The sequence below is a fragment of the Macaca thibetana genome, chromosome 8, assembly GCF_024542745.1.
Source record: "Macaca thibetana thibetana isolate TM-01 chromosome 8, ASM2454274v1, whole genome shotgun sequence".
Taxonomy (NCBI): Eukaryota; Metazoa; Chordata; class Mammalia; order Primates; family Cercopithecidae; genus Macaca; species Macaca thibetana.
In genome coordinates, this window is record NC_065585.1 from 104,535,492 (window position 1) to 104,549,002 (window position 13,511).

Consider the following 13,511-nt stretch of genomic DNA (forward strand, 5'->3'; position numbering starts at 1 on the left):
CCTGCCGTACTCTAACAGAGACATGCCCGAAAAAGTCAAATGAACTCACCTTTTAAAAAATTTAAAACTTAAAAAGAAAAGTTAATTTCTTATACGAAAAATGCTGTGGAACAACAGCTGGAAAGCAAGGAGAGACTGACTCCCACCACTGATTGTACTCTGGCCTCAGTCCAGCCACCACCTACTGCTGGGCACAAGACCGCATAGGAATGAACTTCAGAGCAACACGGAGAAACTTAAAAAGTGAATGCTGGATTAAATAGATGATTTTTTCATTCAATGTTTTGCATGGTGAAATTTCTTTATACAATGTTTATTCAGTGTTCTAAGGAAGTAGGAGTTAATTTATGTTGGGAAGTTCAAATGGAGTTGCTTTTAAAAGGTCACAGCATATGATATGTTCCTCACCAGCTGCCTTCAGAGACAGTTTGCCATTTTTCTTTTCACTCTCTTCTTTTTCACTTTTTTCCACGTGTTTCCTATCAACACCACACCAGTGTATTCTAATACAACAGTGTACTCTAGCACACCACTAGTGTATTCTAGCACTTTACAGCTTAAATCTTTCACGTTATCATTTTATCTTATCCTTACAACCATTTTGATGAGGCAGATGGGTGCTACTCATTTTATGGATGAATCAGTTGGGAATCAGGAAGTTAAAAGTTTAAGAACTGAGTAAACGGGCCGGGCGCAGTGGCTCATGCCTATAATCCCAGCACTTCAGGAGGCCAACACGGGTGGATCACCTGAGGTCAGGAGTTTGAGACCAGACTGGCCGACATGGTGAAACCCCGTCCCTACTAATAATACAAAAATTAGCCATGCGTGGTGGCGCATGCCTGTAATCCCAGCTACTCAGGAGGTTGAGGGAGAACTGTTTGAACCCAGTAGGCGGAGGCTGCAGTGAGACGAGATTGCGTCACTGTACTCCAGCCTGGGCGACAAGAGTGAAGCTTGATCTCAAAAAAAAAACCGAGTAAAACAGCCAGGTGCGGGGGCTCATGCCTGTAATCCCAATACTTTGGGAGGCCAAGGTGGGCAGATCGCTTGAGCCCAGGAGGTTGAGACCAGCTAGGCAACACGGCAAGACCCCATTTCTACAAAAAATACAAAAATTAGCTGGGTGTGGTGGCACGCACCTCTAGTTCCAGCTACTTGGGAGGCTGTGGTGGAAGGATCACTTGAGCCCAGGAGGTGGAGGTTGCAGTTAGCCAAGATTGCACCACTGTATTCCAGCCTGGGGAACAGTGAGACTGTCTCAAATAATAATAATAACAATAATAATAAAAACCTTAGTTAACCCAATACATCCGAAATATTATCATCTCAACATGTAGTTAATATAAAAAGTTGAGACATTTATGCTTCTTCTTTTTCTGAGTAGCTACAGTTCAAGTGTGCTCAACAGCTACCTGCAGCTAGGGCTACTCTACAGAACACCGCAGACACTACATGTTCCTCAAGTGAAGAAACTATCTTATTTACATTTTATCCTCGTCACCTAACACTGACCAGAATTTAACAAATTCACATGGGCTTCAAAACAAATACTGAAAGAAATCTGAGCCCCACCCGGCCCTCCACATTCAGGAACTTACAAGCACAGTGGACCCGTCTTCTTCCATCTTCTGGCACGTCTCCTTCTCTATGCCTAAGACAGAAAGTCATTTTTATAGTTATTCCAAGAAGTTGGTTCCTTTCCTCCCTAGTGAAAGGCTCTTGGAAACGCCAGTGAAGGCCGAGAATGACTATGAACACATGAAAAGCATTTTAAGATTTTATTTAAAAGGAATGCTGGCATTTTCTTGAGCGTTGTTATAAGTCCATGGCATTCAGAAGAGGAGCACGTGGTTAGTCGCCAGGAACCGGTCGTCAGCCTTCAGGCAGAAAGAACAGCAAGGCTGCCCCCTTGTGTCCATTAAAAGTTTGGAAAAATGCGTTGTACTAACTGTGGCATTATTTCAGAAAGGGGACACTGTGTAACACTGATTTTTTTTATCATCAAGTCGGAGTGAATTTAAATTCCAGCCCAGAATGGTGGCCTTGATCTAATTAATGCAGCAGATAAGATAATAAGCTTTAAAATTCAAGCCAGCACAACTAAACTCATTCTCCCCTCCACACCCTTCAAATGGGCTACCTTGTCTCAGGTCTATCCTCTACTAGGGTAGAGGGTGACATTTAAAACAACCAGAAGATGGCTGGGCACAGTGGGTCATGCCTGTAATCCCAGCACTTTGGGAGGCCAAGGTGGGTGGATCACCTGAGGTCAGGAGACCAACCTGGCCAACATGGCGAAGCCTCGTCTCTACTAAAAATACAAAAATTAGCTCGGTGCGGTGGCGCATGCCTGTAATCCCAGCTACTCGGGAGGCTGAGGCAGGAGAATCGCTTGAACCTGGGAGGTGGAGGTTGCAGTGAGTTGAGATAGCACCACCACACTCCAGCCTGGGCAACAAGAGCGAAACTCAGTCTCAAAAATAAGAAAAATAAAAAATAAAATAACCAGAAGATACACTCATTAAAGTAAACATAAAAATACAGAAAAGCATATAAAAGTTTACAATCTAAAGTTACAATCCTCCACATGGCAATCACTAACTACTATTGTTGTCAATAGCTAATTATTTAAAACACAAATGTGACCATCACTCCCTTGTTCAAAAACCTTCAACCTCCCCCTCCATACCTATAGGATCAAGCCCAGATTCCACAGTACGACCTTGTTTCCCACTTGGCCAGGTACTTACAGAAAACCACCAGGCCTTTTACCAACATGGCAGCTTCCTTCCCATGGCTGTGTGAAAGTCTTGTTTCCTGGAGAACATCTAGCAAGTATCCATCAGGACCCAGTTCCAAGGGGACACTCCCCAGGACACAGTCGGGATTCACCTAACAGGGCCTGTAGCCACTCCCACACCCAGGACCGCAGCCTCCACTTGCCTGTGATGTGGCTGATCAGTTACAATGTAACCACTTGTTCAAATCTGTTCCCCTTGCTGTTTGCTAACTTTGAAGACAGCACTGTATACACAGGGCCCCAGCTCTCTACACAAATTTTTGTTGAAGGAATTTCCTCCAGTGGGGAAGAATATAATTCAATAAATGTTTACCATGTACTGTGTCAAAGGTGACTCAAAGATGACTGTCTGGTAGTCTCCAACCTCAGTAAGTTTATAATATTACCTTCCTGTAATTAACACACTGCACTAGGTACTGTGGAACAGGAAGGGGGAAAGGAAATGTGGGAGCATAAAGCATGCTGCAGAGACCTGAAGGGATGTGCAGATCTGTGTAGGAGGCGGTAAAGGAAGACACTTCAGACGGAAAAAAAACAAGGCAGGTGTTAAGAATACTCAGGATTAACCCCAAGAAACTGGGGGAATGGCAAACAAGGGCTTAGGGAAAGATATCAGGGCAGAAGGCAGTATCGGAATAAATCAGGAACAATGCCTGGCACATTATTTTACAGATGAGAGACTGAGGCCTGGGATGAGGAGGAGGCCAGGGGGAATAAATTGCTCCAAGTTCTTACTTTCCATCTGCTTCCCTGGCTTAATGGCAGATCATGACTTTTAAAATTCTATGCATAAAAGCCCACAAATAAAATTATGTTAAGAAGATCTGAGTTTTTAATAATGTTTAATGTAGTCAGGAACATGGTTCTAAACTTTTCGTAAGTAAGGTTTAAGGCCAAGGACGTAACTGGGGTCCCAAAAGAGGGGCTTAGCTCTAGAATGATCTGACAAGTTCATCAGTAAGAGGTTTCAGCCCTGATTAGTCCAGGTTCCTCATTAGCATGTTACAAAAGATTTTACAGTGCACTGGTCAATCTCAACTTACCACATCTGTACCAGAAAAATTTACAGTAGCCTAGTATCATGAAAATAATCTCATCATACTTTGGCACTGTGGCTAAAAGACCATGGAACCAGACTGCTTAGAGTCAAATGTAGTTCTGCCATTTACTAATGACGAGGTTCACAACACACTTCACCAAAATATGGTGCCTTCGCATTTGAGGACACAGCAGAAGCAGGGGGGTCTCTCGGTCCCTCTCCTGCCCTCTTCCCTGAAGCAGGTCATAAAGGAATCCCTCAGACCTTCCCCCGAAAATAGGTCATAAGACCTCATTACAGAAGGACCTCCTTGTACACAGAGAAAAACAATGTCCTTATCCCGAAAGACACAGACACCAAGAGGAACTGAAACAAACAGGACTTGCTAAGTTCCCCTGGTTTATTACCATAGATCATGCCCTTCTGTCCTCCAATTATACTTCTGCACAACTATCTGTAAAAGTACAGTTTTCCCTGTTCCTTCGGGTCTTCATTTCTGGAGGCTCTAATGTCATGTAAAACTTACATTAAATACGTTTGTATGCTTTTCTCTTGTTGATCTTTTGTTAGAGATGTCTCAGCCATGAACCCCGTGGTGGGTGAGGAAAACGATACCACTTTTCTGTCCTACCCTAGCCAAGTGACTTTAATCAAGTCACTTAACTTCTCTGACTTACTTTGTTTCTCTGAAGAAGGGAGAAAAAGGTAATACCTTGCTATGAATGAGTATATGCAAAGCACTTAGAACAATGCCTGTACATGGTAAGGCACCATACATGTTAGTTGTTGTTTCTCTAAGTTAAACAATGAGTATAACAATCACAAAAAAGTCAAATGTATGACATATTTATAGGCCATTTGATATAGTTTAAATATTTGCCCCCTAAATCTCATGATGAAACCTGATCAACAGTTGGAAGTGAGGCCTAATGGGAGGTGGCTGGGTCATAGAGGCGGATCCCTCATGAATAGCTTGCTGCCCTCCTTGTGGTAATAAGTAACTTCTTGCTCTGTTAGTTTCTGTGAGATGTTTGTTAAAATAGCCTGGCATCCTCCTCCCCCTCTCTTCCTCCCACCCTCTCGCCATGTGACACACTTGCTCCCCCTTGCCTTCCACCATGATTGGAAGCTTCCTGAGTCCCCCTCACTAGAAACAGGCACTGGTGCCATGCTTATTCTACAGGCTGCAGAATCAAGAACCAAATAAACCTCTTTTCCTTATAAATTAGCCATTCTCAGGTATTCCTTTACAGCAACGCAAATGAACTAACACACCACTATACTTTAAGAGGTGGCCATATTCACATACAATTATACAAATGAACTAACACACCACCATAAGAGGTGGCCATATTCACATACAATTATACAAATGAACTAACACACCACTATACTTTAAGGTATGGCCATATTCACATACAATTATAAAGAAATTCAAGCAGTCAGCATCTCCTATACAACTTGTCACAAGTATCCCTATGTTCCTAGTACTTCAAGAAGTCCTTTTTTTGTGTCCCTTTTCCGGGTAAAGAAGCAAAGCATAGGTCAGCATCCTAAATCTATCCTTCAAGTGACCCAATTCTTTAATCTCTGTAAGGCGCCTCCTGCTTTATTAGGCTTTCAGGCATTTCCATGCTTATGTACATTAGAAAGATGAAGATATGCTTCCATACCTGCTTCTGAGGATGAAAACGCATGATTTATGGTAGACACGGGAACATTGGAACATTCAAAGTACTCCAGGTCTTCCTCTGGCTCACCTTTCACCTCGGCCCCAGCTGATTTCTGACCACATGACGTGGATGCCAGTTTCTCCTCATCGGTAGCATGGCCATCCCTATTAGAAATGTCTGAAATCTGGGAGATCACTGCTCCTTCATCCTGAGAAACACAACAGAGAAGATGCTACCCTTTAGGAGGGCAAGCAATGGGGAAAACTGACATCCCATGAATGGAACAAGGTAGACACAACTCCATACAGATATGTGAGAGGTTAACCACAGATCAGGGTACAAAGCAAGGACGAAGCTGGAGTCTTTCAATTGTGAGATATTGTTTTATAGAACCTAGTTTCTGTAATTTGAGTCTGAGGTTTTAAAAAATGATCTTCTCTAGGTTAAGTTTATAAGCAAGCAGTTTAAGTGGTTTAAGACAATGGTTTTCAATTTTTTTGCTTGCATACCTCCTAATTTTTTAAAAAATCTATGTACCCCATTGCATTTTCAAGTGACAGCTAAAAACTTTTTGGCATAAGTTTAAATAATCACAAAGAATGTAATATCTGGAATATTCTAAATATTGAATTTACTTAATGCTATCTAGTTACCTTGGTGATTTGATACCATATGTAAATTTACACTAACAAGTTCCTGAATAAGTCAGAAGTTTATGTTATTCCTTTTCCTCTCTAAATCTGTATTTCCATTTCACTTCCATCATGAAATCCAAATGAAAAACATCTGCATGGCTGGAAGTCTTTTAAAGGTCTCTATCCAATGTCTCTGTGAAACTTTTTTCTTTGACTGTAAGTCTTAAATTTTTTTTCTGCTGGAGAGTTATTATATTAATGCATAACTTATTTTCAAAATATTGCAAGTTTTGATAAGTATTATCAGACACAAAAGTAAGTTGTTATATCAATTACAAAATGTTTTATTGCACTAATTCTTAAAAACTTTTACAGTGCAATAAATGGGTTTTATTTTATATCCAATAAATGGGTTTGGGGTTTTTTTTTTAAAGAAGACCAAAGATAAATTTCTCATAGTTCTTGCTGCCTACTTTAGCAAAATCTGGGAGAATCTTTTACACATTTGTAACAGATGAAAAATAACTCAGATTGCAAATTTCCCCCACCACACCCCTTTTTTACATTTTACACCATATACCAAGTTTCTGGTCCAAATTGTATAGGATAAGTTACGTTAAATTGAACTCTATTAAACAATGAATGTATTCCTGTAATAAGTATACTGACAAAGTTTTAAAAAGAACAAAAGGATCTCATTGCAATCAGATGGGCCTGGGTTTCGGTTTATTTGTTTTGCAATTAGTCTATACGGTCATGGATGGATACTATTTATTGCTAGAATGTAACAAAGGTCAATATCAATTTTATTCCTGGTTTCTATTTTTATAAATATAATCATTAAGAAACCTTATTTATATAAACAATAGATGAAACAGAAGGTAGTTCTGTAACACAAGTGCCTTTCAATTCTTTGAACCCCTTTCCAAGTTATGTGCCCCAAAAAATCTATCATCAAACATTATTTTTAGATCAGTTAACAACTCAGGTTTTCCTCTATTGTTGAAAGCAATGAATTAGAAAACCATCTGACTTAAGAAAAATACCATCCAGTTATTAGTCAATTATCTTCTTAGCACCTACACCGATATTTCAGATCTTCCCTTTGGTGCCCTGGAGACTTTCACACCCTGTGGTGATGGTGATGCATCTTTGTAGCACTTAAAGTGGGAATTTTACCAAAAAAAAAAGTCATTGTGAAAGGGTTCGCTTGTCTTCAGGGGCCTTCTCTTCAGGGACAGTAAGGATCTGTTTAAAACTGAGTACTCAGGCACCCATTGGAAAGTCCTTTTGAACCACCCGCCAGGGGTATGCAAACTCCCACTGGGGGACCCCTGGTCTAAGAGACGTTCTGGGGATGGACACAGACTCACCTGGGAACATGCATCCAAAGCGAGAGACTGAGTTTCATGCTTCTTCACCTTACAGCCACTCCTGGAAAGAGAAGAAACACAAACAAGCCAGTTTGCAATCACACTGACAACTGTCAAGGTATGAAATGGAGCAGAGAGCAGTGTGTGCGGATAGAAGCCAAAGCGTACAGCACCACACAAATCATACATCGCCGCATGAGAGAGGCAGGGATACCTTTTATGCCTCTGAGTTTTCCCCAGAGAGACGAGGTAAGCAAAGACCTACAGTGAGGCTCATTCTCTGAAAAGACCCCCTCCGCTTGCTTCTGTGAGTTGTCAAACAGTAGCACTCTGATGTCTATGCTTTTTAATTACACGCCACCAAAAGCTTTTCAGACAGTAGAGCCTTAGCAGCTGGAGACATTCAGTTCCTCTGAGCCTCACTCACTTGGCTTTGACGTTCATTAGAAAAATCATCACGCTGGACCAAATTCTTTAAAAATTCTTTATTGCTCTAAAACCCATAGACGTCTCATAAAACAGTTCCAGTTAAGACTTGTGTGCTCACAGAGAAGAACTGTCAATAAAAATTATAAAAATAAAACTATGTGGGTAAACTGTTACCATTCCTATTAAGTAGTAAGATGGAAGATGAATGTCACATGCTGCACAAAGCCTGAAACTGGGGAAGCTTGAACCACCTGTTATTTGTAGATTAGCACACAACTTGTGATCACAGGACTAATTCAGATTCTGTTCTAATAAACTTAGAATTTCCAGTAAAAACACCACTGTGACCAAAAAAAAGAGAAAAAATTATTTGCAACTTTTTTTCTTTTGTGAGAAAAAATACAAAGACAAGCACATAAGTTACCAGAATGTGCATAATCACTAGTTCATGATCTTCTTTCCCTAATCTTCTTACTGAGTGCTACCCTCTGCCACCAAACTCAAGTTGAGCTGACTCAGTAAAATTTATTAACTGTTCCAAGCCAGTAGCTTTATCCTACCAAAAAAAGCCAATGATTTCCAATATTAAATAGCAGAACAGTCCCTCAAACCACTGCTGCGATGATCTTGGGGCCAAGCCAGCTTTTGGTATTGTCAAAGCGCCACATGACACCTGCCAAGCCAGGGAGCGCAAGCTCTAGCACCTAAGGTGTAAAGACCAAGCCCCACTCCCTTAGGTATGGACAACTGCAAGGCTAAGCTGACTCATGAAGTGACTGATGAAATGCAAAAAAAATCATCAGAAGATCAAACTCAGAATTAGAAGCAAACATGCTATGGAGAGATGGCTGGGGGAAGGGGGAGAGGAAACTGCCAACGGTCCCAGTGACAAAAGAAACAGCAGGAGTACTTACAACAGAAAACAGAGAAATTTCACTTGTTCAGTAGTCCTGATGCACCAACCAAATTAGAGACAGGAAAGAGACAGACAGATGGAGAAAAAAAATCATGTAAAGACTGGAATATTCAACTCTAGTCTGGCAGATGTAAAAGCTGCACAATTCTTTCTATGAGGTGAGATATAAATTAAAAATGTATTCATGAATGTTATCACTAGTGAGTGAATGATGAACAGACCTCATCTACAAAACAGACTGGTAGAAACATTCAGAAATGCCACAAATTCAAATTTATAGATGAAAAATAAATTTCCAAGAGGTCTAGCACTCCTTTCTTCTAAAAAGAACAAGAAGACAAGATTTTTGATTGCATAAGGACTTAAACCCCTATTAAGTGTATTAGATCAAGAAGTTCATTCAACAAAAACCGAATAGGGGAAAAAGGTTACTGGGTGAGGGTGGTAGAACTCGAGAGATGGTGCTTGTTGCTGCTGAATATAAAGTGTAGAATAAATTACCCTTCCTTTGGCCCAGATTTCATCTTATTTAACGCATTGGTGGCATGGAACTGAAAGATTCACAAATGACTCATCAACTTCAGTAGGCAGAAGCATCCCACATTTAGGGGAGGAAGTACCTAGGCAGTGATGTGCCCAGTACATACCCTAAGTGCTGTCTAGAGAGAAGTAACCAACCTTAAAAGCCACAAAAAAGGGCATCCAATCAATAATATTTTCCAACAACCATTTAACTGCTAATATACAATCAAGCAACAGATCGAGAGCTACTAATGACATTTCACTCCCCTTAGCCATTCTGGGGCTGCTGAGGAACTGGTTCCTACATCTCTCTACTTTCTTGGTCCTGAAGTTGATCCTTCTGCTCTTTAAACCTCTGGGCATCTTCCTTTCTGCTGTAAGTCACCATGATATCCGGAGTTTTTCTTTAAGTCATAGCAATGCTGAGAAGCATTTCCCCAACTGACATACAGTGACAACTACAAGCACAGTGCTTCTCATACTCCTTGTACATATTTCATCCTGCATCTCATTGGTCCTTCTTTATATCTACATTTTACTCAAACTTTTTAGTAAAATGTCACAGGGCCACAAAAGGATATACAGTCAGGTGCCATGTAATGACGTTTCAGTCATGTATACGATGGTGGTCCCGTAGGGTTATAATGGAACTGAAAAACTATTGTCTAGTGATGTCCTGATGATCCTGACCCAGGGTAGGCCTAGGTAATGTGTGTGTCTGTGTCTTAGCTTTTAACAAAAATTTTTAAAAGTAAATAAATAAATAAATAATTTTACACAAAGAAAACTTACGGAATAGGGATATAAAGAAAGAAAATATTTTTGTATAGCTGTACCATGTGTTTGTGTTTTAAGCTAAGTATTATTACAAAAGTCAAAATTTCTTTAAAAATTTAAAAGTTGATAAAGTAAACGTTACAGTAAGCTAAACTTAATCTATTAATGAAGGAAAAAAATTTAAATAAATTTAGTGTAGCTGAAGTGTACCGTGTTTATAGAGGCTACAGTAGTGTACAGTAATGTCCTAGGCCTTCACATTCACTCACCACTCACTGACTCACTCAGAGCAACTTCGAGTTCTGCAAGCTCCATTCATGGTAAGGGCCCTACACAGGTGTATTATTTTTTATCTTTTATACTATATTTTTACTGTACATTTTCTATGCTTAGATATGTTTAGATACACAAATACTTACCATTGTGTTACACTGCCTATAGTAGTTTTTTTTTTTTTTTAAGACTGGGTCTTGCTCTGCCAGCCAGGCTGGAGTACAATGACATAATCCTGGCTCACGGTAACCTCAATCTCCTGGGCTCAAGCAATCCTCCTGCCTCAACCCCCTGAGTAGCTGGGACTATAGGTATGCACCACCACTCCCAGCTAATTAAAAAAAAAATTTTAAAGAGACAGGGGACTGGTGGGGGGCTCTATGTTGCCCAGGCTGATCTTGAACTCCTGGCCTCAAGGGATCCTCCCACCTTGGCCTCCCAAAGTGTTGGCATTACAGGTGTGAGCCACCACACCTAGCACCTACAGTATTCAGTATGATAATGTGCTGTATAGGGTTGTAGCCTAGGAGCAATAGGCTGTACCATATAGCCTAGGTATGTAGTAGGTTACACCACCTAGGTTTGAGTAAGTTCACCTGATGATGTTCACACAACAAAATCACCAAAGGATGCACTTCCCTGTGGCTTATCCTGTGGCTAAGTGATGTATGATTGTATTATCATCTACTCAAGTTTTGTGATAAAGTAATCCTGTAGCAAAGTTAAACTGAAACTTGATATGGAATATGACCTTAGGTAATTATACTGAAAACTCCAAGGACCTTGCAAAAGTCAGATAATTTCCCAGGAGAGATGGGGGATTGACTAAACCGACTACTCAGTTTTAACTGATCATGTAAAATATTCTTGATTCTTATTAAAAATTTACCTTCTGGGCGATGAGCCAGAAATTACACATGGAGACAAGAATTCTCATCAATTTTAGTGGTAGGTTTGTTTCCCACAAAAATCATAGCTTTCTGTTTATGTAAAAAGTCTTCTTTCTACAAGACCCCTTTGGACCATTTCCCACATGTTATTGACGCTACAGAGGTAAGTTATAGGATTGGAATTTCTGTTTTATCCATAAAGAATATGAAGACGGTGGCCAGCACTGACATTTGAATTGTCTATAACATGACTCCTAACAGCCCAGCCAGGATTTCTGAAAACCATCAAATCTCTACCTGCCTATCTCATGCCATTTTTTTTTTTTTTTTTTTTTTTTGGGGATGGAGTCTTGCTGTCGCCCAGGCTGGAGTGCAGTGGCGTGATCTTGGCTCACTGCAACCTCTGCCTCCTGGGTTCAAGCAATTCTTGTGTCTCAGCCTCCCAGGTAGCTGAGACTACAGGTATGCACCACCATGCCCAGCTAATTTTTGCATTTTTAGTAGAGAAGGTTTCACCATGTTAGACAGGCTGGTCTCAAACTCCGGACCTCAAGTGATTCACCTGTGTCGACCTCCCAAACTGCTGGGACTACAGGTGTCAGCCACCATGCCCAGCCTATTTTTTTTAAAACATAAAAAAGTCTCTAGGGCCAGGGGAAAAGAACTTAGCTGATTAAGCCGAGGATTCAGAAATAAGGCAACAACTGGAAAAGGAAACCTCTGGTATTTCCGATTCCACACAACAGGCCAAATAGTGAAGACTGCAGGATAACGTTATGAGCTTTGTATCAACCTCCGTGCGCCTCAAAGGTCAACTCAGTTCACCAAAGCCAAAAGTAGCCAGCTGCCAAACTCACAGAGAAGACACAGAGCACGACACCCAGCACCCACTGTCACTCACGTTATTAAACGCGACTTTGCCTTCTTGGGTGATTCTAAGATTTCATTAACATGATTACCAGTGGGAGAACAAAAGTCACTGCTTGTTAAGGTTGTAGTTGGTTTAAAGGGATCCACAGATTCGTCAAAGTTATCTGGGTCAAAGTGGTAGGAACCCTCAGAAGAAAGGGATGGGGAGTTCTGCAGAATAGAGTGGCTCCCAAAGGGGTTGAAGCTGGCGTTTTCCCACTGACTAGGATCTAGCTTGGAAGATGTTTGGGAGAGAGGCCCGTCACGTGCCACTGGGTCTGTAGGCTGTTCTAAACCTGCTGACTTACTGATGCCATCTTTTTGCATCTTGGGAATCAGTTTGCTACCCGGTTTCCTGCCAAGCTTCCTTGGAAGGGCTTTCCTGGCCTCTATGTTTCCCATATCTTCTGTGAAATCAAACTCAAGCTTGAGAGGTAAGCTCCTGGACTCCTCCCCCAGCTCAACCCCTGAGTCGTTTGTGTCACTACTGAGAGTGCCGGGAGTTTCTTTAAGGTCAGGGGGAGACTTCTGGAACATGGCACCTCCTAGCGAAGAAGGACTTGTGTTCTCATCCAGCTCTTCAGGACTGAAGTGGTAGGATGCTTTGGGGAGAGGTGTACCCTCCGCAGCAGCGTCGGTGTCTGAGAACTCTCCTCCAATTGCTTTCTTCCTCAGGGGGACAGGCTTGGGCTTTCTCAGCTTGCTTCTTCTGCTGGGCACAGGCTCTGGACAGGAGTTGCCAGCTTTTAGATTGGCTTCTGTGGAGGGCTCAAGGGTGACCCCCATGCTGCCTTCCGTCATTGCCTCGTCCTGGAGGGTGTCTGGCGGGCTGGAAGGCAGAGCCTTGCCTGAGACTGCAGTTACACAGCCATGAGCTGCTTTTGTTCCAAGGGCTGCCGAGATATCCGTGGAATCCCTCGTTTCTATTGAAAATGGCCTCACAATGGAAATTTTGCTAAAATCATGTTCAGGCTCCTCTTTGAAATTCTTGACTGAGTGAGAATCAATGGTCTGCTGTGGCACTTCATTTTCTGAAGGTTTAGAACAAGTCTTAGATGAACATTTTTCAACCACTTCTGCTACAAGCTCTTCATCAGCTTCTTGTGATTCTAAAATGAACACAAAAACCACCTATTAAAGAATTATCTTTCTGTCATTGGTAAATATCTTTTCCTACTTGAATTCATATAAACAAATAGCAAGTTCTTCCCCCTTTGCTTTTATTAACCATCTCTAAAGTTCAGCAAGGATGGCAGCACAGCCTGAAAAAGA

At 41.3% G+C, this 13,511-nt stretch overlaps 1 protein-coding gene across 22 annotated transcripts in view; it reads right to left on the minus strand.

Moving 5' to 3' along the window:
• Positions 1-13,511, minus strand: part of TACC1 (transforming acidic coiled-coil containing protein 1) — a 125,774-nt gene that overhangs the window by 19,643 nt on the left and 92,620 nt on the right. For 10 of the 22 annotated variants that reach the window (XM_050801279.1, XM_050801292.1, XM_050801282.1 and 7 more), the window contains 5 exons: positions 12,232-13,348; positions 8,867-8,902; positions 7,524-7,584; positions 5,516-5,723; positions 1,602-1,654 (listed from right to left, as the gene is read on the minus strand). In XM_050801279.1, the coding sequence (XP_050657236.1) occupies positions 1,602-1,654; positions 5,516-5,723; positions 7,524-7,584; positions 8,867-8,902; positions 12,232-13,348 (1,475 nt within the window). The remainder of the gene's footprint in view (positions 1-1,601; positions 1,655-5,515; positions 5,724-7,523; positions 7,585-8,866; positions 8,903-12,231; positions 13,349-13,511) is intronic. The other 12 variants (XM_050801286.1, XM_050801298.1, XM_050801284.1 and 9 more) reach the window with 5 other exon arrangements.